At 27.0% G+C, this 27763-nt stretch overlaps 2 protein-coding genes across 5 annotated transcripts in view; one reads left to right on the top strand and one right to left on the bottom strand.

Moving 5' to 3' along the window:
- LOC107449669 (uncharacterized) overlaps window positions 1-7405 on the top strand; it is a 50948-nt gene extending 43543 nt beyond the window's left edge. For both annotated transcript variants that reach the window (XM_043048971.3, XM_071179646.2), the window contains exons 20-21: window positions 1183-1286; window positions 6738-7405. In XM_043048971.3, the coding sequence (XP_042904905.2) occupies window positions 1183-1286; window positions 6738-6777 (144 nt within the window). In that variant the 3' untranslated portion in view covers window positions 6778-7405. The remainder of the gene's footprint in view (window positions 1-1182; window positions 1287-6737) is intronic.
- An 834-nt stretch (window positions 7406-8239) lies between these two features.
- LOC107449668 (E3 ubiquitin-protein ligase RNF123) overlaps window positions 8240-27763 on the bottom strand; it is a 42361-nt gene continuing 22837 nt past the window's right edge. For all 3 annotated transcript variants that reach the window (XM_087166469.1, XM_043048974.3, XM_087166480.1), the window contains exons 21-32: window positions 27346-27523; window positions 26367-26450; window positions 26190-26277; window positions 25324-25411; window positions 23617-23719; window positions 22298-22437; window positions 20685-20873; window positions 18281-18441; window positions 15671-15789; window positions 14191-14374; window positions 10629-10723; window positions 8240-8667 (exon numbers count right to left, since the gene is read on the bottom strand). In XM_087166469.1, coding sequence (XP_087022595.1) covers window positions 8666-8667; window positions 10629-10723; window positions 14191-14374; window positions 15671-15789; window positions 18281-18441; window positions 20685-20873; window positions 22298-22437; window positions 23617-23719; window positions 25324-25411; window positions 26190-26277; window positions 26367-26450; window positions 27346-27523 — 1431 coding nt within the window. In that variant the 3' untranslated portion in view covers window positions 8240-8665. The remainder of the gene's footprint in view (window positions 8668-10628; window positions 10724-14190; window positions 14375-15670; window positions 15790-18280; window positions 18442-20684; window positions 20874-22297; window positions 22438-23616; window positions 23720-25323; window positions 25412-26189; window positions 26278-26366; window positions 26451-27345; window positions 27524-27763) is intronic.

The raw sequence follows: 27763 nt of genomic DNA, 5'->3' as shown, positions 1-27763 counted from the left end.
ACTGATATAAAAGCATTTAAAACAAGAAAGGAATTAAAGTCTAACAATTTTTTAATATTTGAAAAAAATTGATCTCTCTCTCACTTTTTAATTGGAAGACAATTTTTTTAAGCTAAGTTTAATTTGACTTCAGGGTAAAAAAATTTCTGTGTGTATAGGATCTAACAAAACTCCTTTTTTTTTTTTTTTTTTTTTGCATCTTGTCAATTATTTTTGATGTATCAGAAGTGATCTAGTTCATAAGCAGATCTCTGAAAATGCTTAGATGTGGTGTATTTTACTATGAACCAATAGAGAGAAAAAAAAAACTAATTTATTGAGCAAATAATTCTATAAATTATATATTTTTTGAATATTTTTTTGTTTTCAATATTAAATTTGTTTTTAAATAAAGTGTAATTTACCTAGAAATTTTTTGAATAAAATTATAATGTGTCAATTTTTTTGTAAGTTGTATAAATTTCTAAAGCATATTTCCTGTAGGAAATGTGAATGTTAAGTTTTTCAATAGTTTAACATTAAAACAACAAACTTGAATCTTTCAAATTTCATTAAAAAAAATGTTTAATTTAAGTTTTTTTCTATATATTGATAAAATGTATTTCTATAAAACAAATTTAATCAAAAAATTAGATGTAGCACAAATATTTATTACACTTTTAAAAAGAAACTGCTAAAGCATTCACCCTGCATTTCAAAATCTTGCATTTATGATATATGTTATAGTAAATCAATTTTTAAGAACGTCTAGCATTTTATTTTGTGTACAGAGGCTCTGTCCCACAAAAATTTGTCAGTGTGAGATTTTACTCAACAATATTTTGCCACAGTTATTCGATATTGCTACCTTAAAATACTGTTTTGCAATATTTTGTGTGAGCAGATTCTGTCTCGTGATATTTTGTGAACATTTTTTCCCACCATTTTTTATTTTTGGCTATGATGAATTTTTGCATCAACAAAACATTGTTAAAATAACAATGACAAAAAAAAAAGATTTTTGAAAACAATGAAACTGATAGATACTCTAATGTTTCCACGCCAAACATTTCCTCAACTAAATAGAAGTTGATTTGTATGTTTTTAATCTACTTAAAAATGTGTTAATACCATGAGTTTTTTTTTAAAAAATAATGTTTTATTTGTATGTAATTTAATGGCATCTTTCTATTAATGATTTAGAACATAGCATTTGAAAACATAGATCCATCTGTGCTGTTTCAACTCACTCACCCAGGACAGGCTCCTATAATTTTTCATGCTGATACAGTTGGATCAACAGAGAGGTATGCGCAATCTCTTAAAACATTTAGTTTTACTTAACTTGAAAGTTTTGAATATATTTTTAATGTAATTTATTTCTATAAATGCGATTTTTTTCTTCTTCTTTGTTTAGTAATTCAAAAGAATATGATGATTAGTTTCAGATATCCTATTGATAACTTATAAAAATAATTCCCTGATTTAATGTAGAGCTATATTTTACTCAGTATTAAATTTACAAACAAAAAAAAAAACAAAAAAAAAAAAAAACGCAAATAATAGATTGCAGGATTACTGGATAGCAATTGTAAATGACATGTCTTTTTCCACATTTTTTTATAACTATAAGAAAATTAACATTTTATTAAGCATTTAATTTAAATTGCTAATTTATATGTTGAATTTATTTTTAGAAGTACACTGAAAATTTTTACACATGAGTAGTATTTATATAAATTACTAAAAAAAAAATTTCGAATATAAAATACTTTGGACATTATTTAAAATTAGACAAATATTCATTATTTGTAAGGGGCATTTTTTGACTTACAAAGTGGACGATGATTCAAAAAATGTCAGGGAACCTATGCCTTAAAGGAAAATGGAATAAATAATCAATAAGTCATTCTTTTCTTTTTAAATCATCTTATATTGATTTCTGTGAGCTAAGATTTTATAATATAAATTAATATAACTAGTGTAAACTAAATGTTACTGTGTATTGAATTATATAATTATCGTGTAAGAAAATAAGGCTAATTTGATGTGACAATTTTCTTATTTCCAAATATATAATGATTACTTTTCAGTCAACAAAGCCAATAAAATAATCTAAAAGGGAAAAAATGACCTACTGATCATTTAATTCATTGTATTAAGTTAGAAACATAGATTTTTTATTCAAGTTTACAAATTATTACTACAGTGCAATTAAAAAATTGTGTATAATTTTAGTTCTATTTTGAGAAAAGAAAGCAAAAATTTGGGATTATTCCATCAATTTTTATAATGAAGTAATTTTTAACCTATTTTCTTGAGTCTCGTCAAAATTGTACTGTAATTTCCCAACTGCACACTTTTTCACTGAATAACATGGATCAAATTGGTTTGTCGCCGTAGAAAAGCTTGTAGCTCAAAGTTAGAACAAAACCAGAACTAATTCCCAGTAGATTAACCTAAAATCTCCTGTTCGGGTGCAAGTAAAATTTGCATTAACCGTTTGAGTGCGAAGCGCTATCGCTTGTTATTTGCCAAAATTGCTCGTTTTGTACCGAAAATGTGGAGACACTGTTGCTGGTTAGTATAATTTTCGGATCGATTGAGAGCAGTTGAATTCATATCAATCGCAGTTTTTATTAATTTTACTCAATTGTGATTTTTAATAATATAAGAATTAAAATAAAATACAGTGCGCATTTCATTCCACACTATTAACATATAGGGTAAACCAACCAGTGAAGGAACACTACCCAGTGAAGGAACATTTCATATATATTGATTAAAAATAAGAATTTGAAAGTTTTTCTTTAGATTGATTGGTAACAATAACTTACTGCCAAACAATAGGAAGTCATCTAGCAATATTTTGGATTACCTGGTCAAATAGATTTCTCTGAAAAATTTTTTGAATTTGTTATTATCTCTGCAACACCTTGTTTCTTTGAAAAAATTATAAGGTGAGTGTTTGTACTTATATGTTTGAAGTGGAATTAATTGCATGTAGTAGTCTTATTTTTCTCACTGTGAAAAAGAGAATTCAAAATATAGTTATTGAAGTTACGTTTTATTTTTTTTAAAGCACCATAGCATAATCAAGTACTGAGATAAGGGGGTGTTTATTCACTGGATCACCAAACGATGAAAAACCAGTGAAGGAACAAGTGTTCCTTTACTGGGTTTTTCTCCCAGTTAATGAAAATAAAAGAAATTTTTTAATTTTCTTGTACTTTTAGTCATATTATACATCAAAATTCTGTTTAAAAGACAAAAAACAACTTCCAACCAGTGAAGGAACAGGCATGTTCCTTCACTGGATCACCAAACGATGAAAAACCAGTGAAGGAACAAGTGTTTCTTTACTGGGTTCATTTCTCAGTTAATGAAAATAAAAGACATTTTGTAATTTTCTTGTACTTTTAGTCATATTATACATCAAAATTCTGTTAAAAAGACAAAAAACAGCTTCTAACCAGTGAAGAAACAGGCATATTCCTACACTGGGAATACTTCCAGTGAATGAACAGTAATGTGTGATAGATGATTTTACATGACTCTAGGATAAGTAATTCTGCTATATAGAAGAAAACCGAAATTTTGTTAAAAATTGTATGAATAATTCCTGAAATAATTTCAGTTCAAAATGTTAATTTAATAGCTTAATTTATGAAAAAATTATAATTTATATTTATTAACGGGGTGTGTAGTTACATCAAATGTTAGGCAACTTAATAAACTATGTTTACAAATCGAAAACTAATTAAATATAATCATAAAATTTTTAATAGAACATTTTTTCGCTGGCTTTTGCACCAAGAACTCCTAATAAGCTATCATTATAGGATAGCAACGTGATTATATAATTTATAGAAACTACTTTACAATGTTAGAATTTAGAAGCAAGTTCCTCAACAAAAAACAAAGTTAAACAGAAACGATACTCAATTTCTTCAGAAGCTTGAGAGGGAAATCCCTCAAGATATGTTGTAAATTTTTAACACAGCATTGACGGAAGAGTCTAATATCGAAAATGTCCAAGAGCCTGTACTTTTTTCAATATGGAAGAAGTACGTATTAAAAGAAGACCACTTGGTTAAGTCAAACTTAGGAACTGAAGCTAGTATTGATAATGAATGCATATTAGATATGGAATTTGAAATGAGTCCTCATGCTGATTCTCTTAGTTGAAAAAAGAAATGATTCTGTAAGTAAAATCAGTACCTATAAAGATCCTCTAGATATAAGTCAACAAGAGATGGATTTGCCTCAAACTTCAAGACACCTTTCCCCCGTCTACTTTCGAGAAAGGCATTCTAGAAATGTTGCTGAAAAATCAGAAGAAGTTTGGAAGAGCCATTCACATTGGCCAAATATTGATGATAAAAAGAAAGGTCAAATAAGAAGAAAAGCAAATGAATTACCTTTTGCACTAACTTCAGAGAAATGGCAAAAATTTCAAGAGGCTGAAAGATCTAAAAAACATTAAAACAAGAGAACATGGAAAAGAAAAAGAAAGAAAAAATACTTAAAAAAGAAAAAAAGCTTCAAGAAATACGAGGAAAGAGAGTAAACAAAAAGGTGATAAAATAATAATGATAATAAACAGCATCGGATGACACAATGATTTAGATTTGACTGTCAAATTATAAGAAAGAATGATTTTTTTTTTTTTATTTTGTATTTAACATCACTTTAATTTCTAGTTCATGATTACAGAAAAAAGTTAGCATTTTACAAGTACTTGTATCTTATAATTTCACAAATAGTCTTGTTTTTAGTCGGACTTCTATTTAACAAAATCACTTAATACCAATAATAAGCTCGTTATATGGAAAATTTGTTAAATAGAAAATCACCTCTTAAAATACTTAAACAACACAAAACAGGTTTTAAATTCTTAAACACTAGACATAATTAAAATAGAAATTGATACACTTTCATCTTGTAAACTAGTATCTACTATTTATCATATAAATCTTAACCATAAAAGAAATCTGCATGGAAAGCAAGAATAGATCAAAACATTATCCAGTGTTACACTATCATGCTATATACATTTTCAACTAAAAAAAGTCTAAATTTATGTATAAAAATATAGTTGCATTTATTATAAAAGTAATTTTAAACATACATTACCACTTGCGTTAAGTTAAATTGCTACGGATGAAATCCGTTAATTTGAAGTGAGTTTTTCGTTTGAAGTGCAAACAAAAAGGGAAAGGGAATTTACTGCTTTCTCTAAGATAATTTTTAGACAAAACAGTAATACATTTCATAAAGCAGTGGCTTCGAAAATTAATTCAAGGTCATTTCCCCCATAAATTGCTTTAACAAGTTTAAAATGTTAAGAAATATTTTGGAAAATAGGGAAAGTGGATCTCAATGAAAAGTTCGTTAAATAGAAAATTCACTTCGCTATATGGAAGTTATTTTACAAAAAAATTTCCAAAATGCTCTTGATTCCTCGAAAAAATTCGTAAAATAGGAAAATTCGTAGAATGGAAGTTCGTTAAATAGATGTCCGACTGTATTTGTATGGCTAAAAAATTCATAAAGAGCATTAAAAAATAACCAAAATTAAGTGTTCCTTCACTGGGCAATTTTGTGTTCCTTCACTGGTAAGAGCTGTTCCTTCACTGGGTCTTCTTACTACTTGTTATTTGAACCTCCAAAACTTTAAAACAATATTATGTAAGTTCTCGAAATTTTTTTTGCATAGTTTGTAATTAGTAACAAATATGTTGACACTGTCATTTAACTGAAATTACGAATTTTGAAATTAATATGATTCTTTAAAAGGCAAGCGAAGCTTAACCCTTTCGCGACGCGAAGCGCGCTTACCGCTGAGGCCGGCAGTCTCTCTAGCGTGTGTCTCCCCAGGGCCGGAGGGTTTTTTGATGTTAAGCCTAATTCCATGAAATTACCGAAATATCAGCGCGTTGTTTAATATTGTTCTGTAGAGTATTTAAGTGACATATGCTTTATATATATTTCTATGGATACTTTATTTACTTAAGTTATTTCTTGTTTAAATGTAATATAAATATTAATAAGTTTAAATATTTTGCATAATTTCCTCTATTTCCAGCTCAGTTAAAAAATTTCGACGCTTCGACATTCTAACGGTAAAAAGAAAAAAATTCAAGCCTACAAGATCTAATTATCCACTAAAAACTAATCCGAAAATCGAAAGTAGCGAGAGATAAAAAAAACTCCCTTACTTACTGTAAATAAATATCACGTGCTAATTTAAAGAGCCCTCATAAAACATTCCCCCCCCCTCCACTCTTTCCCCTAGAAACCACGTAAATGTACTTTCATCTTGAGTAGAAGGTCAAATCTACATGTATCTGAAACCATATGGACATACAATGCCATCTTTTGGAAGAAATTTCATTTTTTAAAACGTTCCGAAACGCTGGCACAAATAAGTGACGGTCGGGGGTGAACGAGAAAACTCTCTGACACGCGGGTGTGTCGGCCGGGAAGTGAGCGCGTTTCTTGCTGTCACATATATGTGACAGTCGGCTCGAAAGGGTCAAGTGTTCCTTCACTGGTTAGTTTACCCTATATCAGAAAACTCTTCAGCACTCAAAACGGTTAAGTTATGCTACCCTGAAAACATTTTAAAAAAATTTCTTATTTTTATATTACAATTTTGCCTAATGAATTTTAATTATTTTTTTAATCATCTTAAAATATTAGTTATTTAGAAAATTATCACATTTTTGGTTTATTAAAATATTTTGTAATTTTAGATGGATATCTGCTCTAAAAGAAGCTTCAGTACTTGAATGATGTTTATTGGACTGTTTTGATACATAATAAAAAGTGTACAGTAATTTTATCATTTGTGATAATGAGTGCCCTCTAGTGTGTGCAGCTGAACGATTGAATTCTCTTTTTTTTTGTAACTCTGGTATATAAAGGAGTCTGATTGGATGATCCTAATGCATTAAGGGAATGTTTACACAGATTTTTATTTAAAATATTATATTGTACTTTTTAGAATTGATCACTTCTTGCATGTTTAGAAATTTTGCAAAAACCATATTGATTTTAGGAATCTCAATTTGTGATTTTTTTTTTAAAATTGGTATAGAAAGAAATAATAAAAGCGTATCATTCTATTATAATTTCTGTTAGTATTAGATTTGTGATATTATAGAATTTACGTACAAAAAAAGTTTTTGTATTTATGTGCAATACGAGACAGTATTTCAATTTTTGAATGAATTTTTAGAAAAAATTTTGAATAATAAACTTTTAAACTTTGTAAAAAGTTTTGAATGTGATATAATACTTTTTAAACTATGTAAGATATATTTATCTGTTAAAATTATCAGCATAAATTATTCTGAAATATTTGTAGATATCGAATTACCTTTATTTATTTTGCTGAGAATAAATTATATTTATGTTGAAATGTTTCTATTTTTTCCTTCAATTTAAAATATTATACAATGTAAAATTTTTTATTTCACGATGTTTGCAGAAAAAATTATGTATCCTATCAAAATTTGTATATATTTTTTGTATGGAGACAAATTTTAAAAGTTAATGTAAACCGGAAAGTCGGAAATAAAAAAAATTAAGGTTTGTTATAATGACTAAACTATCAGTTCAAAACAAACTTAACATTTAGAAATTCAGGAAAAAAAAATTTTTTTTTTAAAAACTTGGACATAAAATTACTTTTCTTTTTGTATATTCCAGAAGTACTTCTTTAAAAATTTGGCTTTGTAAGAAAATGTTTTATTTGCAGCTCTGACTAGAATAACTATTTTGTTATTTTTATTTTTTATAAAATAATATTGAATATCCTCTCCTTTTCTCTGAATAAAAAGCTGAAAAAAGTTCTATGTATTATAAGAGTAATTCCTGAGAAATAAAATGAGAAAACAGGAAAAAAGTTTCAAAAACCAGAATAAATAGAAAAAAAACGTAAAAAATATTTTGTAAACAATTACCATAATTGATTTTCATAAATTTCCCGAAATGTTCTAAGACAGGATTTTCTAGTAAGCTCCTTAATCGCCCATGGGCATGAAATTTGTATTTTGTTGAAATATTTACTGTTTACAATCAAAATAAAAATTCAGCAGCCAGGCAATAGCCTATCATTTTGTAGAACTGGGGTTCGATTTGTACGAGCGTATCTGGAAGCTGTAGGGAAGTAAAGGCGTGCACTATGCTGATAATATTGCCATTATCATGCAAAATAATGGAATCTTAACGTCTTTGATCCATGACAGACTGGTGCAGCAATATTTTTTTAATAAATAATTTATTTACAAAATAACTCCAGAGTACACATTTAAATGTAATTAATTACAATAAATAATTTGTACAAATTTTCTAAGTACAGTGAGAATATTTAAAGAAATTATAACACAGTAAAGAAAGACATAATAAAATGAAGCAGTAATTACATGTAAGATTCATTGAGATACAAGTAATGAAAATCTAAATGATTAAATATGGTGACTGCAGTTCCATATATTCAGTTCAGTTTTATGAAATGCTTTCTTCTGTTTTTCGATGAAATTATTCACGCAAAAATTGGAAGATTTTGCGATACTCTGGTTGAAGTACTAAATACATGTGGGGTATTTACACTTATCAAATGTTCTGGAATTATTTCTAACAAGGTTGTATAAGTTACTCAACCAACAAAATTCTGCATTCCTGCAAAATTATAAAAACATTTATTTAAAATTATACATAGCATTTTTTCAAAAAATGAGAGATTTTATGAAACTTGTTAAAATACTTTATATATACCATAGAATAGTAAAAAGTCTATTAAACTTTATCGTAGAAAACCACAAATTTAAAATTAAAGAAAAATAATAAAACGTATCATAATAAAATTATTTCACACAGAAAAAAAAAATTTAAAATAGCTATGACATAAAATTTAGCTTATTTTTTATTGGAATTAATACTTTTTAACATGTCATGTTGATTTTCTATTCACATTTTTCCCCACAAATATTCCTATGGTTATTAATTTTTTCTATATCTTCTTTATGGTTTTGATATATTTGGCTACATAATTTGTATGTAATAATCACTAGTAATTGACTTTCGTACACCTGATGTTAACTTGCAATCACCCAGTATGTAAATATTGTCTTTATTACGGGTGTCCTTTAATCTATGCAGACTGAGATGATTGTTAATTTCTTATCTATTAGGTCACTAATTAATATCTTGCTATATTTTTAAGAATTAACAAACTTTAAAGATTTAAGTGTTTTTAAAAATATGGTTGTATCTCAATGTTTTAAAAATATATAAGAAACCTAAAAATATTAAAACTTTTTTAAACAAGGCTCATAAAACGCATTTCAGTGAATTTAAATAAAACTAAAAATATTGATTAGTGACTTAATAGGAATTAATACATTTCCAATCTTACAACAAAACTCCCTCGGGGTATAAAACAATGCATGAAAAAATGCTGTAATTTCTAAAAATTTTATTTAAAAAAAAAATTTTTTTAATGCCATGATTACATAAATTTTCGATTGGCTAATTTGAGTACAAGAGTGCAGCAAACTCAAGATAAAAATTTTGCAATGTTATAAACTGGAGGAGTAAAAAAAAAACAAGCGCTAAAAATATTTCTGATTAGAAAAAAGAAAAGAAACATAAAGGGGGGGTCATTAAGCAATTCCACAATGTAGTATAGATAGTATATCCGTTTACTACACCTCAGATTTTCTGCATGACATAAACCTTTAATAAATATTTCCAATCTGTAAATTTTGCCAATTTGATCAAATTTAATTTCTTGATTAAAGCAGTTAGAAGCTAATTTACTGCTCTTACTATAGCTTGTAACATAAAATCCATCAAGGAATCTTTTATTTGGTTCCTTATAAGAAAATAACCCATAAGGGATTTTAATAAACGATACTTGACTTTGCATTTTAAGAATATATTAATGCAATGTATAAATGTATTGATGCATTTTTAAATGAGCACAGTCGCAGAAACCTTCCAGCATGATAGCAGGCTCTGCAGATAATTTTTCATCCAAAATTTTTATTTTTAAAAAACCAACAAATGAAGAAAAATTGCTGAAACTCTTTTTTAAAACATCACTAATCTTGTTCCTAACAAAAATTAAATTGTTAAATTATTAAACACGATAAAAAATAAAGAGTGAAGAATTTTTTTTTCTTTCTGTTACTTAATTACAGGCTTAACTGTATAGGGATTTATTAATTTTTTTAGAATCATGGTATAAAACTCAACTTAAATTTAAACAGCGTAAAGTTTTTATGTATAATTTTAAATTAGTTATATTTTCAAATTTTGCTACTTGCATGCTAGATTAAACTGAATTTTAACAATAATAATATCAGTTTGTATGGTAGTTTAGACAGAGTTGGGACCAATTTAGATTTAGGAAGATAGTGCTGCAGTTTCATCCTGCATATTCTGCTATCAGGCTCGTGAGTAGAGTATTTCTTAAATAACATTTAGGAATCGCTAATGAGGAATTTAAAATATATCTACTTAGGTTAAGTAAATAAAAGCTATTTTAACAGAAGAGAATTCTTCTATTAATGAATCATTTAATAGACTGAAACCCAATCACAATTAGAGAAACAAAATACATACAGTTATTTACTTACATTTTTTTTCTGGCTGTAATGGTTTTATGCAATCGATAACTGTTTTGCAGAAGAAACATTCTTTGTGACTTAGGAGATGAAGAGATATACAAGATCTATTTTTTTTTAAAAATGTAATAATTTAATTAACATACATTAATGAATGTTAATTAACTTGTTTCAAAATAATCCAATAATAAATCATCATAATTAATTGAACAGAAATCTAATAAGTAGTAGAGAATAAATAAAAATACATTTTTTGAAATTTATTTCCTTTGTTCATAAACAGTACATTGATGAAATTTACCTTTCACTATATGAATTCTTGGCCATAGATAGCACCACTGACAAACAAGAAACGCACCCTCTGCCTTAAATTTGCTCAGTTTCACCAAGCAGGCTTGCTAGTGTGGCAAGTGACATTAGAAACAACAACACCTTTCACTATGATTGTAAATACTCAAGAGGGTATTAAAAGTGTTAAAACTCCTAACAGTTGAGTTGATATTTTTTTTTTAATGATGTGATCCCCATGATTGCAGTCCTTACATTAGTGGTTCTTAATTTATTCCCTTTTGCCATTGCTAAATTACCCCATGATTATTTTCATTGGAGAAAACTATACCCACCTAAATTTACAAGCCTAATTTACGTTAAACAAAGAGTAATTAACCAAAAAAAATTTTTTTCATAGATAGAAAAGTGCCTTCTTCACATTTTAGGATATAAATTGTGTTATATATCCTTAAATATACCATTCTGTTGAATTTAGTTCTCAAATTGAAATTTTAAGATTATAAATATTTTTTTTCTTCAAAGTTGTAATAACTTTGAAAAAGTTAATTGTTTACAATCTTAAAATTTCTAACTAGATTCTTCTTAATCTGACTAGGTTCAATAGAGCATATATTGATGAAAAAAATAAAAATATTCAAAAATGCCTAACTAAACATAAAAATCTGAAGATGGTGTTGCAATTCACCTTATTCTCGACGACGTTTCATGCTCTTGTTGTTTTAACTTCCTGTATAAAATTCAGGTAGACGAATTTCTGCTGCCGTAAACCAAATTGCCTAAATCCGCATCTTAACAATCATGTAATTGTATATCAATTTAGGATAATTTCTACAAGTACTTTTTTTTTATAGCTTTATATGATATTTTAGAATATGAGGAACACATTTTTTCACAAAAAACACGACACAAAAATTAAATTAAGAAAAACTAAGTATTACCAGTATATACATACAAATCCTGAGACTCAAAAAAAGAAATAGTCTCTTTAATGCTGTGACGTCAGAAGAGGACCTCAAGACTTCCGGTAGTGTTTGTTTGTTTTTTTAGGATAGATGGTGAATAGTTGTTGGTGGTGTATATTTATTGGCCAGAAAATCGCATGGTAGGATCCAGTTTTTTTCACAGTAATTTCTATCTTTATTTGATTATCATCAGCATAAAATTAGTAAAAATCATAAAGGTATTATTTTCCTGTAAAATATTCTTGTATCCCAAATTTAAAGGCACTTATCTGTAATATAAATTTTTCTTATATTACTCTGCTATTACGCTTATGATTTTTTTTTCTAAATTAAGAGTTTAAAACTAAAAGAGTTGTTTCTTTACTATGCCATTTATTAATTTTATCTTATTACATTTTAAGATAAATTTATTTAAATCAGTGTCTAAACCTATTAATCATTTTATAATTATTATTTTTGGTGTAAATTACATGAATATTCCATTATAAATTACCGTTAAAGAGATCTAAAATTTAATGATTTAAACCTTAACTATCAGTTTAGACACTTAGTGATGTATGCAAAAATCATATTTAATCTATCAACCAAGCGAAAATACAAAATTACGGTTGTGAACTCGATAATTTGTTATAACAATATACCGATAATTTTAATAATTTTTCTTGCCAGGTTTATTATGCAACTTTAATCCTATTGATGGGCCCAACTCTTCTAGAAGTTTGTCGCAACATTTATTTGACCACCTATGTACGTTTTTAAATTTGAACATTTTGACAAAAAGTAGACTAAAAATCTTTTTTTTTTTTAAAAAAAAAAAAAAAACCTGTAGTTTGGAGAGAGAAACCATTTACAGACTTGAAATCAGCCATACAAAGTTAAACAAATCTCATGCAAAAAAAAAAAAATATATATATATATATACATAAAAATTTTCCTCTGTGTTATTTATGTATGCTAATAGATCTTTATAGATTCCTAAGGAAAACAGAATTGTATGTGATTTTTCATATTATTTACCAATAAAAAACATTTATTTTAAAGAAATGAATGTGTGAGAAATGGTGGCACAAGCGTAAGCAAACATAATTCTTTATAGTACATATATTTTAACTGAATAATTTCAATTTTGATATGATAAAACATGTTTTCTGCTAAAAAAACAAAACAATTATTGTGAAGCAATGAATCAGGGTTGGTGAATGACGGAAAGCAAGGGATTTAGGCCCCTAATAATTAAACAAATTATGTCCATAGGTCAGGGGGGGGCGAACCTTTATACACCAACATGCCATATTTTCTAAAAAATTGTTTAATGAGGTCATAGACAGGCCGTCAAATAATTTTGACTTCGTGATTATAGGGAAAATAATAATACTAAATACAGTACAGAACCCGTTATCCGGAAATCGGAAAACCAAAAAACTGGAACGAAATTCGATAAATTTTCCCGCTATTTTTTTAAAAAAAAATTTTTTTTTTCCTCATAAGATTTTAGGATTTTTCTTTCTTTTTTGAAAGATGTTTACCTTACCATCATTTTGGAAATAATCATCAGTGTATTACTTCATCGTTTTTTCTTCTTCATAAGATTATTTCAAAACATTTTTTTTTTTAGTTGGGTTTAACAATAAAAAAACGGCTTTTTGTAGCGATTCAGAAAACCGGAAAAATCAGTTATCCGGAATAGCGATGGTTCCGATCGTTCCGGATAATCGGTTCCCTACTGTACTATCATCTCAAAACTCTTCATTTACATTGGGAAAAAAAACATTTTGCCATGTCTTAAAACAACTTAAAGTAACATCAGTGTGACTTCCGTTGTTGCAGATTAGATGACAAATAACTTATATTAGGCTGTAATATGTTAGTTTAAGCAGGACTGTTAAATTTTTTTTTTGCTACTTATTTATTGTTAGCTTGTTTTTTTATGGTTATTAATTGTTTCTTTTTAGCATTAATTGTTAACTTTTTTATTAATAATTGTTTATTATTTGTTTGTTTTTTGTAAATTTTAATTTAATTGTTACAGATGCTTCATAGTGTAATAACATTTGCGTAATAACCATTGTGATCGGTAGCGTGCCCAAAATATTGTGTCTCGTGCCATAAATGGTACGCATGCCATTGGTTTGCCATCCCTGCCGTAGGTTAACATGAAGGAAGTAAAATCTTTTCTATTGGAAGAGGATTACATAATAAATAGTGACTGCTAAAATATAGGATCTAATAGCAATAGACTGCAATATAAATAAAATATAGTAAATATACTTTTTTAACAAAAGAAGAAACAGAACAAGTAGTGTTTATAGAAAAGTAATTACCTGCATGACTGATGTTCACAAGGATGAAATGATGTTGTTTTTGGACTAGCATAACATATAGTACAAACAAGATCATCATCAATTTCTTCCAGGCCTCTGTTCTGTTGAGCTATATCATACTTTGAATGCAACAGCTGTATGAGATTTTCAACTTTTTCTGTTTCTTCTTTACTCACTTCTTTATCTATCAACAAATGGCAACATTAAAACTAACATTTCTTGCACTTTAAAGAATACTAGACGTTAGCTGTAATTGTTTTCTAATACCTCAGAAGTTTAAAAAAAATGTTCAACATACTTTAAAATAAACACGGATTAATAATAATAAATGCTCAAAAGAATCCAATTTTGTAAAGGTTAATAACTAGCATGAAATCAATGCAATGCCCATAACTAATCAACAGAGTCAACCTACAATGAAGATTCCTTACAGTGAATTTCTTCCTATAACAAAATCATTCATCGGAATGTTAAATAACATTCACAACATATTTGATATAAGAAATTACTCATTTGAAAGACTGTGTGTAATATGAAAAGCGTAAACTCCACTTTAAAATTATGAAAGTTTTATTTAGTTCAACATCAGAAAACAGATAGCAATGTAATATAGCAGAATTTTTCAAGTAAAAATAAATAGAAGAACAAATTATTCTCTAAATTGATCAATTGTCTTCACTTTTGAACAGTTTAATTACACAATAAAAATTAACGATTTTAATAGATCAGTTATATATAGCAACTTTATTTTTAGTTTAAAGTCAATTATATATTTTGAACTTTTCAGAGACAAACAATTTTGTGACCTTTACATAAATTGCAGAAAAAATCTCTAACTTTGTTATAGCGAGATCTTTTTTATAGTTAAATTTTCAACTGGAACCATTTTATCTTATTATTAGAAGAGTCCGCTATGTATATGTATATATTGCATATGAAGGTCAAAAAACAATAAATAAATATTATTCAGCACAATACATAAGTAAACAGCCTAAGAAATAAATGTACACTCGTCATTCATAAATACAGATGAAGTGCCAGGTGCATCCATCAGATCAACAAAAAAAAAAAAAAAAAAAATACAAAAAAAAAAAACATTCTTAAGAAATTAGAAACATAAATGTACTTTTGCTTATAAGTGGGGCTTTCAATATAAGTGGGGCTTTAAAATTTTCATAACAAGTTATTTTTAACAAAAAATAAACTCTGTAATTAACATTTTATTTCACGTTCGGTACAGCAGCAGGGTATCTAAAACAATTACAATAAATTGCGTACTAAAATTTTTATTTGTATTTATATTTTCAAATATTTTATTTTTCTTTTATGTTTTAAACAAGATAGTTCTTTTAACAACGGCAAAAATGCTGTAATTAAAAAAAAGACTTATAAAAAATATACCTTACAAATAAAATAAAAGAGCTATATTTCACTAAAAGCAGTCACGGAAAAGATTTTAAAAAAACAGAGATAAACATACAATCTCTTAAAGAAAATGGCTTGAAGTTAAGAGGTTCCTGAGACATTCCAAGTAAGAAGTCTAAAGATGATGGTTGGAAACTTGGTTCTTGCAATAAGGCATTGATTGCTTTCTTTTGGCTGAAAGAATAAAATAAAATGTACAGCACATTTTCAATATTGTAAATGTCTGAGGAGACAGAAAAAATCAAAATGTGGAGTTTTTATGCAATCTAGGTAATGAGAAAGAGGAAGAAACCAATATCTAAAAGATAAATATGATACTTCACCCAAAACACTAATGCTAAAATATACATTTAATATACTATACATGCAGGATTAGAAATTAAGAATATTTAATCACTGGTTCAAAAACCAGTAAGCAAAATGTATTACTGGTTAGCACACATTTTCACTAGACAGTTTACATGTTTCTATAATATATTTATATATTTCTAAAAGGTTAATAAAGTGAACTTATAAAAAAAATGACAATGTAGAGAATTAGAGCCGTGATAGCTCAGGGGATGGAATGTTCGCCTTCCAATGAGGAGAACCGATTTCGAATCCCAGCCATATGAGACAAAACAAAAACCCTAGATTAAATTTTTAGATTATGAAACAGAGAATCACAGAGCTCAAAACTCTGTGGCATTATATTTATGTCATGCCACAGTTACAAGATATTGTTACAATATTTTTAAAAAATGATCCAATGCAAGAAAAGAAACAATGCACTGTGCTCTGCTTAACTTAATTCATACAAACCAGAAATCATGACAACAATTTTTTTTCTGGATAGCAATTTTTAAAATATCACATACTGTTTAACTGTCTATCAAAATTATTGTAATTTTCTTTTTTAATAAAGACAAAAGAGGAAAAGGTACAATGACAGTAAAGCTTTTAGCTTAGTAGTATCTAAATGAGTTATTAGAGGAAAAAAAATGTTTTTAACCCAGATTAAAAATCCTAAAATTTTTAAAAAAATATCTTTACAGAAAAGAAAAGGATGTTGATTCTTTTATATTAATATATGCCATGTTATAACCATTTTTAATTATTATGTTTCTTTTTAATTTATTCATTTACTCAATGCATATAGCACAGCCTTGTAGCACAATCATGCCCAGCTATGTAAATAGCCATGTAGCCCAGTGTGTGTACAGCTTCTAGTGTTTAACCCCAAATTGTTTAGCCTTTTGCATATGGCTAATGCAACCGGTTGATCAGAAAAGTATAACAAACTTGGCTAAAAAACTAAAATATTATGATAGACTTTTTTGAAGAAAAAAAATGAATGAGCTTAAAAACATTTTATTTTATCAATCTGACAATCAATTTTAATTTTTATTGACTCTGAAGATGCAACTCAAATTAAGTGACTTATGTCCTCGAATTTTAACAAAAAATACAAAATAATTGATTACAGATTTTTTAAGAGGAAGAACAATTATTATTTAAAAATATTAATTAAAAATAACAACTCAAGATATTTTTTCTTTTCATTTTATATTCAATACAAAAAACACCATCATGATAGTTTTGTACAAAATTGGGAGCATGCAATTTTTTAAAGCAACTGCAAACTTGTTTACTAATAGATCAAAATAGTTCATAACAGGCCAAAAGCCATACAGTGTGCAAAAGATTTCTTATTATACCAGGTGTCCAAAAATGAAATGATTTTTGAAAGAAAATTTTTTAATAAATTTTATTTTAATTAATATTTTTATAATTTATGTTGTACATTAAAAAAAAAAGCATAAAACAACATTTAGGGATGCATTTCAGACCATTGCAATTGAAATATTTGCATGGGAGTCTTTCAGTTTTTACCTCAGACTGTGTCACTTTGTCACAGCAAATGGTGATTATTTTTTAAAAATATTGCCCTGTACGTTTTTTTAGTTAGCAGTGCTCTCTCTCTCTCCACAAATTCTATCACTAATTTTGAAATTGGGCGACAAATTTTTTAATCTTTTTGAGCAAAATGTAGCAAATTGTGTCATACATATCTCTCTCTCTCTTTTCATTTTTCTCCAATTATATTTTTTTCAAATTGTTGGTCATTTTTAGAACAATGAGTAGTTTATCCAATCACCTTGCTATGTTTTGCTTAAAATGTTAAACCTTATTTTCTTCTGAAATTTACTAGAGGGGGCAAATAATGTGCTTCGCCCCCTCTGAAATTTAGGCATTCATGAAAATAAAGTCAAGTTGGTAAGAAAAAGTTATGTTAGAAAAAAAAAAAATTTCTATATATACGTATATATTTCTGTCTTCTATATTATATATATATATTTCTGATATGCCACCTTGTTCTAACAAATGACGATTATTTTCTGAAAATATTGTTTTGTAGGTTTTTTTAGTTAGCAGTGCTCCCTTTCTCTCTCTCAATAAATTTTACACTAATTTTGAAACTGAGTGCGAAATTTTTTAGTCTTTTTAAGCAAATCGTATGTATCTATATCCTTCCATTTTTTTCAAATCGTTGGTCACTTTTAGAACCTTATAAATTGGATAAAAGTAGTTTATCCAATCAACCAAAGAATACTAACAAATGAATTAAAAATAAATGTATGATGCATACTTGAATGCTGATTGCTTCTTATTATAAAATGCTTACCTTTTTGGGACTCCATCAATGATAAGAGAAATTAATATTCCAGTAACAGCAGTCAGAATGGGGAAATGATCAATCGTTTCAAGTCCAGGAATTTCCATGCTTGCAACTAAGCAAAAGCAACCAGATTTCGATGTCACTCTGTTCAAAACTTGACAAACTAACTATTTAAGGAAGAAAAAAAAATTATATACCCAGTTACGACCATTTTAGGCAAGAAAATTTATTTTTATAATTGTAAAAAAATGATTTAAAGCATATTTATAGAATAAATACATATTAAAAGTTTCTTTTAATTTTTTTTTATTTTCTCAAAAGTAGAAACACATATTATAGTTATAAAAAAAACTATTAAATTCAACAGATTAGCGTGTATTGGAGCTCTTTTCAAAGTATTATTCTTCAGAAAAGTTACCACGAGATGTAATACTACTACATATGTTTCCATAGAAGTAGTGTTTCCACATCTATACTCCAGTTTTGTCTTCTGATCAGTGATAGGATGAATATACGACTGCCACCTACAGCTCAAAAGAGTATGATGTAAATAATCAACTGAAATTATTTTTATCATACGATACTGTAAAAACTGACCGTAGCCTATTATTTATTGAAAATTTAAAAAAATGGTAGCCAATTTGTATTATAAAAATGACAAAATACTGTAAATATAATAAGACTTTCATTCTATTTTAAAAACAGCATTGTCAACTAGAGCAGTGTTCCCCAACCTTTTTATCACCGCGGACCTGTCAATGTTAGAAGATTTTACTGCGGCCCGCTGGGAAGGGGGGACGTTGATTGTTTATATTTTAGATTATTTTGATTTATTAATTTTAATTTAATTGTATTCAAATATGCCTTCAAAATAAAATACAGTTACACCACAAAATAAATATAAAGTGATTTAACATTTTAGCATACTAGAATGCTAAATCAATGAGAACCTTGAGCTTGTTTTTTTGCAATGAGACGGTTCAATCTGGGGGTAATCCAAGACAATGATAGATTACAAACATTAAAAAATTTATGTCACTACCTTTGGGGGCCAATTTTTTTTAAATAAGGAAAATTTTAATGGTACACGGATATTTTTAATTTGGGGTATAAAACTAGGAATTTAAATTCAGTTTCAATGAAATGGACGGCCCGGTACTATTTGATCTGTGGACCGGGGTTGGGGAACACTGAACTAGAGAACTAAATATAACCACTTAAAATACTAACATGATCTGATTGTCAAAATTTCATGTTTTACTCATAAACTGATGAATATATAATAATCCTAATACTTTTTAATTTCACACCATGGCTTCTGACTTTTACAGAGCATAAAACAAAACAAAAAATCTTATTTTGGAGTTTTTATAAACGCACATTCTTTTCATAAAATAGATTGATATTCCAATTTTACAAGCTATTTTATTATAACTTTAAGGTTACAATGTTATCTTTGGCCCCAGTTAGGTTCAAATATGGCTCAATTTGTGATAAGAGCATGTTCTGAAGGACCAATATTAGGATGTCTAGATTTTTAATATTGGTTCTAGAATGACCTATATAGTGTCAATATAGGAGTTTTCATAAATGCACATTCTTTTCATGAAATAGATTGATATTCCAATTTTACAAGCTATTTTATTATAACTTTAAGGTTACAATATCTTTGGCCCCAGTTAGGTTCAAATATGGCTCAATTTCTGATAAGAGCATGTTCTGAAGGACCAATATTAGGATGTCTAGATTTTTAATATTGGTTCTAGAATGACCTATACAGTGTCAATGTAGGAGTTTTTATAAATGCACATTCTTTTCATGAAATAGATTGATATTCCAATTTTACAAGCTATTTTATTATAACTTTAAGGTTACAATGTTATCTTTGGCCCCAGTTAGGTTCAAATATGGCTCAATTTGTGATAAGAGCATGTTCTGAAGGACCAATATTAGGATGTCTAGATTTTTAATATTGGTTCTAGAATGACCTATATAGTGTCAATATAGGAGTTTTTATAAATGCACATTCTTTTCATGAAATAGATTGATATTCCAATTTTACAAGCTATTTTATTATAACTTTAAGGTTACAATGTTATCTTTGGCCCCAGTTAGGTTCAAATATGGCTCAATTTCTGATAAGAGCATGTTCTGAAGGACCAATATTAGGATGTCTAGATTTTTAATATTGGTTCTAGAATGACTTATATAGTGTCAATATAGGACCTATATTGGCTGAATAATGAATATAAAATATCGAGTGAATCTTACAATTCTATATAGGGCGATATCGGAAAATAATGGCCCTTTGAACCCTTATTGAGTCAAAATTTGCTAATATTGATCTAATGAAGACCAAAGTTACTTTGTTGCTGAGGTAATTTCAGAAAAAAATAAAATTTATATGTACCTGACATAACCTAGTTAAAAATATTTCAGAAGAGGGCCTAGAAGGATCAGTAAAGAGTTGAGGCACCAAATGAACTGTCATTTCTAAAACACGTAACAAGCCTAATGCAAGATCAAAGCAAGTTGCACATATTTTCAGTTGCCGTGAATCAATAAATACTCGCTCAGGTCTGTTGGAAGCATTTTGAATCTGAAAATATATATATATATATATAAATAAAATAGCAAAGTAAATAAGCATATTTCAGAAGAAAATACTAATCACAATTATTTCGATTAAAACTATTAAGAATAAAGAAGTAAATATACTTAAGAACAATTTTCCAATAGAGTACCCTATTACTTCAATGACTGTTACAATGAACTCTATTTTCTATTCAAATGTCATTTTTATGATCATTAGAACGACCAAACATTCATGTGATATAGCATCTAAACTCAAGTTTCTTCTTAAGAAAATCACTTTTAAAAATAGTTAATGATAATAATAGAGTAAAGTTTTTTCAAATTTGCGATTTTCATGCCATTTTATCTGTCATTTACTTTCACACTCCACCACTGGTTATGTGTCTTTTTTTGTCTATTTTCCCAACCTAATATTTGCTGAAGGTATGTTTATGAACGAGATTAAGATTGGTTCAAGTGATTAGGAATTTGAAGGAAATATACATATAAAGATGAAGAATACATGGCTGGTAACTTCTAAGTCTTCATGCACAATGTGAAATGCAAACTAAACTACTTAACCGCATTTTCCCAACTATTTTCTGCATTTTTAACTGTATTACTTACATTTTTAAGTGACATTAGTAAGACTTTCGACATATTGTTAAAGCTAAGAGCTTCAAATTTGTTCACATCTTTAGCATTATAATCCTCTGTATAAAAGACTAGAAAATTGGTTAATAAGATATATATATATATATATATATATTAGTAATAAATTAAGTTTTCAAAAATTTAAAATATGAAAAAAATTTCTAACCACAAAAAAAATTCAACATTTCTAGTTTTGTTGTAAACATATATATCTGACAAAATGACTCTCAAACTGTATTTAATACAGTTTCTAAAATACTTGCAGCTAAAAATAGTAAATTTAACAATGGCATAATATGCAGTATAATCTTCCCTGAAACTGCATGCAAATTAACAAAAAGATTATTTTAACAAACAAAATATAAAAAAGATGAATAATTTATAATTTTTTATATCACAAAAATATTTATTTTACTTTAAATAACATTTATTCACAAATAAATTCGATTCACATAAATAAATCCTATTTATAAAGCTAATTGTCTCTTAACAACAAAGATGGAGATAAAAGATTCTTTAAGAAGTCACGAGTTTTATTTCATAGAATTAAAATTTAATTTTTCAGTTGTCTCTTAGATGTACATAATTTTATAGTCATCTAAAAACTGCATAGTTTTCTAGTAATTTTTAAACAAAAAAACTTGGTTAAAAATAATTTTCATAAACACCTTTCTGGTAAACAAACTTTAAATGTTCTTTTAAATCATAACTAATAATAATTCATAATTAATATTCATGAGTCATGAAAGTGAAGAAAAAAAGATTTACAATAAAAATTTTAAGCATCACACTAACTTCTTGAAGCATTCCAATAAACTCTGAGAAAGCCCAGTTGAGCTGATTTAAGACGCTGCTCATAAAACTAGCAGCTGATTCAGGATTTTCTAATAGCCATTGACTCGCATGTTCTAGAAAAACAGGTGAGGGACATGGAGCTAGAAAACAAAATGGAATGCATTGATAATACAGTAAACCTTTTTTAAAAATAAAATTAAGCACACACAGAGAAAAAAAGTTTTTCTTTATTCAAACTTAATTGTTATTAAGAAAGTGATAAGTCAAATTATAAGTGATCAATTTGAGATCAGTTTTCTAAAATGTAAAAATTTCTTTTATTTGTTTCAAAAACAAGTTTTTTCTTTCAAATTTATAGTTCAGTATGTAAATAATGAAACTGAAAATTTTTGAATTAAAATTTACATCATGCAAATGATGTCTAAAGTAGGATTATGTGGAAATACATCATTTTGATTAAATTATCAAAAATAGTGTTGAACCTATAGTGAAAATGATAAAATCAGCTGAAATATATCAAACTGAATTAAAGGCATAGTGATCATATTAATAATAATTACATTGAACTAACTTTGAATTAACAAATTAGATTTATTATCAAATTTCCTGTATTTTTAAATTCTAAATTTATATATTATTTTTTTAATTAAATAAAGAAAATATAAATTATTTCAAAGTAATTATATAGAAATAAAAATATTGATACCATATAAGACATTACACAACACTAATTTAGAGTTTATTTTTAAAAAATTCAAGATTTGTTTCATAATTCGAAAGAAATGAGCAATTAGAGAAATTTATATCTTGTACAATTATTTTGTAGAATTGTTCAAACAATTTATACAATGATGAGTAAAATTCAAAACTATAGTCCAATAAAAATAAAACTCATTAATTTAAACAATTTTTCATAAACTACTTATTTACACTTGCTAAAATGTAATTAAGCATAAAAACCAAGATGTATTTAACACCAGAAAAATTATAACCAGGATTAATAACCATTAAATGAACAGAGATAAAATAGGAAGAATAAATTTAATATTATATAGAAGAAGAAAATAATCACTTTATCAGTTTATTCAATATTGCCAAATAAATTAAATTTTAACTAAGTAATAAATCTTAATCAACTTAAAACTAAATAATGAAGAAGGTTGATGTTCAAGAAAATGGAGTTAAAGCTCAAAATCAATTTATTTTTTAATGCCCATAACACATTCAATGGTGGGTTATTCATACACAAAATTGTAATTAAATGCAGTATGACGGCATTTTTGTATAAAGATCAAATTATAACAATAAAAAAACACTACTTTGGGATATTGTTGGAAATGCCTCAGGTAATGGAATAGATTTGCAGCTCATCTTCTTAGCCAAATGTGGTGAAACTGAATAACGAAAGGCAAATCCACACCCCTGGAACATGAATTTAAAATAATGATACAATGCATCAGTATTACAAATGTTATGCTTAATCGTCAGCTAAGCGAAAAGGACAAAAAATGGCAATTTTAAATTACAAAAATACACAATATAAGATGGATAGCGATATTGCCTTTTTTCTTAAAATATAAGTAATGTTGAAAATTCTTTTCATAAAAAAATTTTAAATATTACATACAGATATTTTTGAGAACATCTTGATAGAAACAAACTATATTTTTAACATATTCTTTAAATATAAATTTAATTAAAGTAACAACAAAATTTAAACACAATACATTTTGAAAGATGAGATGCATATTTGGAGAGCTTATTGGAAAAGGTGCTACAATGCACAGTAGCTTTTGTCGTCCTTGATAACACTCATAAAAAATATTAAGCTCATTTAGTACATTATAAATGTTATCAAAGTATAATTTATGATGTTATAAAACGATAACACACATCATAAAAAAGTATTTAAAATGGAAGATTCCCTCCATATATTTTTGAGAACATCTTGATTAAGACTATTACATATTTAAAATTGTATCCTTTAAATATAGATTTATTTAAAGTATTTACAAAATGTAAATATAATACATTATTGAAAGATGAGATGCATATTTGGAGAGCCTAATAGAAAAAGCTGCTACAGAGAACAATAGCTTTTCCCCCGCTTGTTTTTCAAATATAAAGGGTTAGGATTGCAAGAAGGAAATAAGGTGAAATGATGTTGTCTTCACTTTTCGGCATCAGTGGCAGAAATAAATAAAATTTCTTCCATTTTGCCTGCAGAAAAATGTATTACCCGCAAAACAATGTTGCAATAGCAGATGATTAGTAATGGTGATTTAGAAACTTGTCATAACAGTGAACTTTTTGTAACATGCCATACTCATTATATTGAGTTTTTACTGTGTATTTTAATTGGAATAAACCATGCAATAACCATAATTTTAACCATAAATTTTTACTAAAATAGTTACAAAATATTAATATATTTTTGAAATTATGATATGCGTAGCAGAAGAAGGTACTGAGCGATAATAAATTTAAGAATTATTTAGAAATTGAGAATAAAAGAATTATTTAGTGAATTTAAAGATTTCATTTTTAATTAATTTTAAAATAAAAAGTATGTAAAACAGATATTATTTTTAAAAATTTTTCGGAAGATTCTTCTAAAAATCAAATATTTATGGTAGTAATTTAAAAGAATAAAGGAATCTATCCAATATATGTTATGAGATTATCTATTAATATAGGAACAAACCATGTTTTAAATAAATGTTTTCTAAATATAATTGCATTTAAAGTAGTTTAAAATAACATAATATATTATTAACAAAATGTATTATTAAAATGATAAAATGTATAATTGAATAGTTTATGGGAAGAAGGTTCTGAGTGGTAGTGAATTTGAGAATGTCAGCTTTAGGAAGAAAAAAAATGCATTTTTTTCCCATTTAAAAAACATATGTTTTACAACTAACCTTAACAAGTTTTTCACTGAGCTATTTCAATTGTGATTTGAATCATTTATGAATTGAATAAATGGATATAGTTTAAATGAATAAGTTATCATTCAGCAATACCTTCCATAACCTTATCAGAATCCAGTTTGATTGTGCCCATGCCCTGTTTTCATAAGGTTGCAGGAGAGCTTTAGTCATTATGAGACGACTGTAGAGAGAAACAACAAAGAATATTAATAGACAACATTTAGGTTCAGCTATGACTCATTTTTTTGTTTCACAAATTTCTCAGTGAAACATAAAAAATCTATCTTAAGGTTTTCCTGACTATACTACATTAGTATACACTAATATAGTATATACTATAGTATACTAATATAGTATATATACTAATATAGTATAGTCAAGAAAACCTTAAGATAGATTTTTTTTGTTTCACAAACTTCTCAGTGAAATATAAAAAATCTATCTTAAGGTTTTCCTGAATATACCATATTAGTATATACTAATATAGTATATACTAATATAGTATAATCAGGAAAACCTTAAGATAGAATTATTTTGTTTCACAAATTTCTCAAGGAAACATAAAAAATCTATCTTAAGGTTATCTTGACTATACTATATTAGTATATACTAATATAGTATATATACTAATATAGTATATATACTAATATAGTATAGCCAGGAAAACCTTAAGATATTTTTTTGTTTCACAAACTTCTCAGTGAAACATAAAAAATCTATCTTAAGGTTTTCCTGACTATACTATATTAGTATATACTGAATTTATACTAATAAAATTCAGAATAATATAGATAAACTGTTTGTTCAAATGAAAATAATTGCATTTTAAAGAAGAGAACTAGTTTAATATTTTTTTTTAAAAAAAGGCAAACTTTACTAATTATTGAAAAGATTTATTTTAAACATGAGATATAATAAGAAGAAGATATTAATGAGATACTAATGAATAAAAACCATACCTTTCAGAATCCATGCTTTCCAGAGCCTGTAAAGTGGCAGGATAACAAACGTAGGATGCTAATGCCTGAACCAAGCTATCCTTCAATTCTGTGTATGAATCAAACAACAAATAAAAATGAGTAAAAACAAATTATAAAACCAAATTAAATTCCATTAGTCTTCATTTGTGCATTTACCTGCATTAACTACCCGTTCATCTGCAAAATGGTGAGCTAAGAAAGACCCGTACTTTATTAAAAGTTCATGATGTCCTGCAAATGCTGCAAAAAGAAAAAGAATAAAATTTCAAAACAAAGAAATGAATAAAAAACTAAATCCCTTTTACGTTCATCAGGAAAATATCAAAATATATCTAATTTTTTTTTTGTATCTTAGCAAAATATTATGCAGATCAAGAAATACTTCTGAATAAAAAGTGTTAGGGCTTGTGCAACAATGCTTATTCACTACATTACAAACACATTATATATTCACAATGTAACCGGCTTCAAATAATCAGTAAGTCATAAATAATTACATAAATACTTTTATATAACTTGAAATGACTTGAGAATGCTTCAGCTGTAGAGGATGTATAAAAGTAACAGGGTGCATAGCCAAATTATTCAACAAAAAATAAACACTTTTCAAGCACTCTAATAATATTTTTAAGCACTTTAAAAGAATATCATAATTAGGCAGGGTTGGAAAGTTTTTGACAATTGACGGTTTTATCTGGTTTTAACAGTCATGACAAAAAAAATTCTTTTGGCATTGTTTTTGACAGTTGTCAAAAATTTTAATCATGTAAATCGAATGGTATTTTCATAAGCTACCGTCTGACGGTGCACCAAAATAGATTGGGATTGAATTAATTGTGAAAAGGTTGAATAGAACTATGTGAACAGTGTCTTTCTGCATGTTTCGTAGTGAAAATCAACATGGTAAAGGAAAAATCTCAATTTGGAAAAGGGAAAATTAAGCACTTTTTAAAAACACTCAATGAAAAAAGCACCTTTAAGGGCTTTTAAAAAACGAAAATAAGCACCTTTAAGCACTTTTTAAAAACGCTAGGCACCCTGAGTAATAATAAAAATATTAGAAAGAATAAATGACAAAGAAAAAATGACAATATTTGATGATAATTTAATTTTACCCAAAAAAATTAAAATTCACCTGGTAGACTGTCAGCAGGAGCAGCAGGGGGGAAAAAGTTTCGAAGAGCATGGCAACATTTAATACAAGCTTCAACATAGAAATCAGGTACAAAGGAAAAGAGGACACCTGTTTCAGATGCTTGAGATAAAGTTCGAAGCAATATTTGCAACAACCAATAGACATCGGCTTGCCGATCCTAAAAAAATTTAACAATTATACATTAAACTTTTATAAAATTACAATAGCTGAAGTGAAAACATAGTTATATCGTTATAAATAAAATAAAAAGGGATAATTTGCTTCTCTGGGTGTTTTACCACTATTTTTCTGAATTGAATACAAGTTAGATTTTTTCCAAGCAAACAAATGAGCTTTAATTTATATAAAGATTAGTAATCATATTTTATAAAAGTATTTAAAATGATAGCTTTAAATC

The sequence above is a fragment of the Parasteatoda tepidariorum genome, chromosome 1, assembly GCF_982258835.1.
Source record: "Parasteatoda tepidariorum strain Cologne lab strain chromosome 1, Ptep-v5.0, whole genome shotgun sequence".
Lineage (NCBI taxonomy): Eukaryota > Metazoa > Arthropoda > Arachnida > Araneae > Theridiidae > Parasteatoda > Parasteatoda tepidariorum.
Note: the sequence above shows the minus strand (reverse complement) of the source record. Positions and strands in the feature narration are given on the sequence as shown.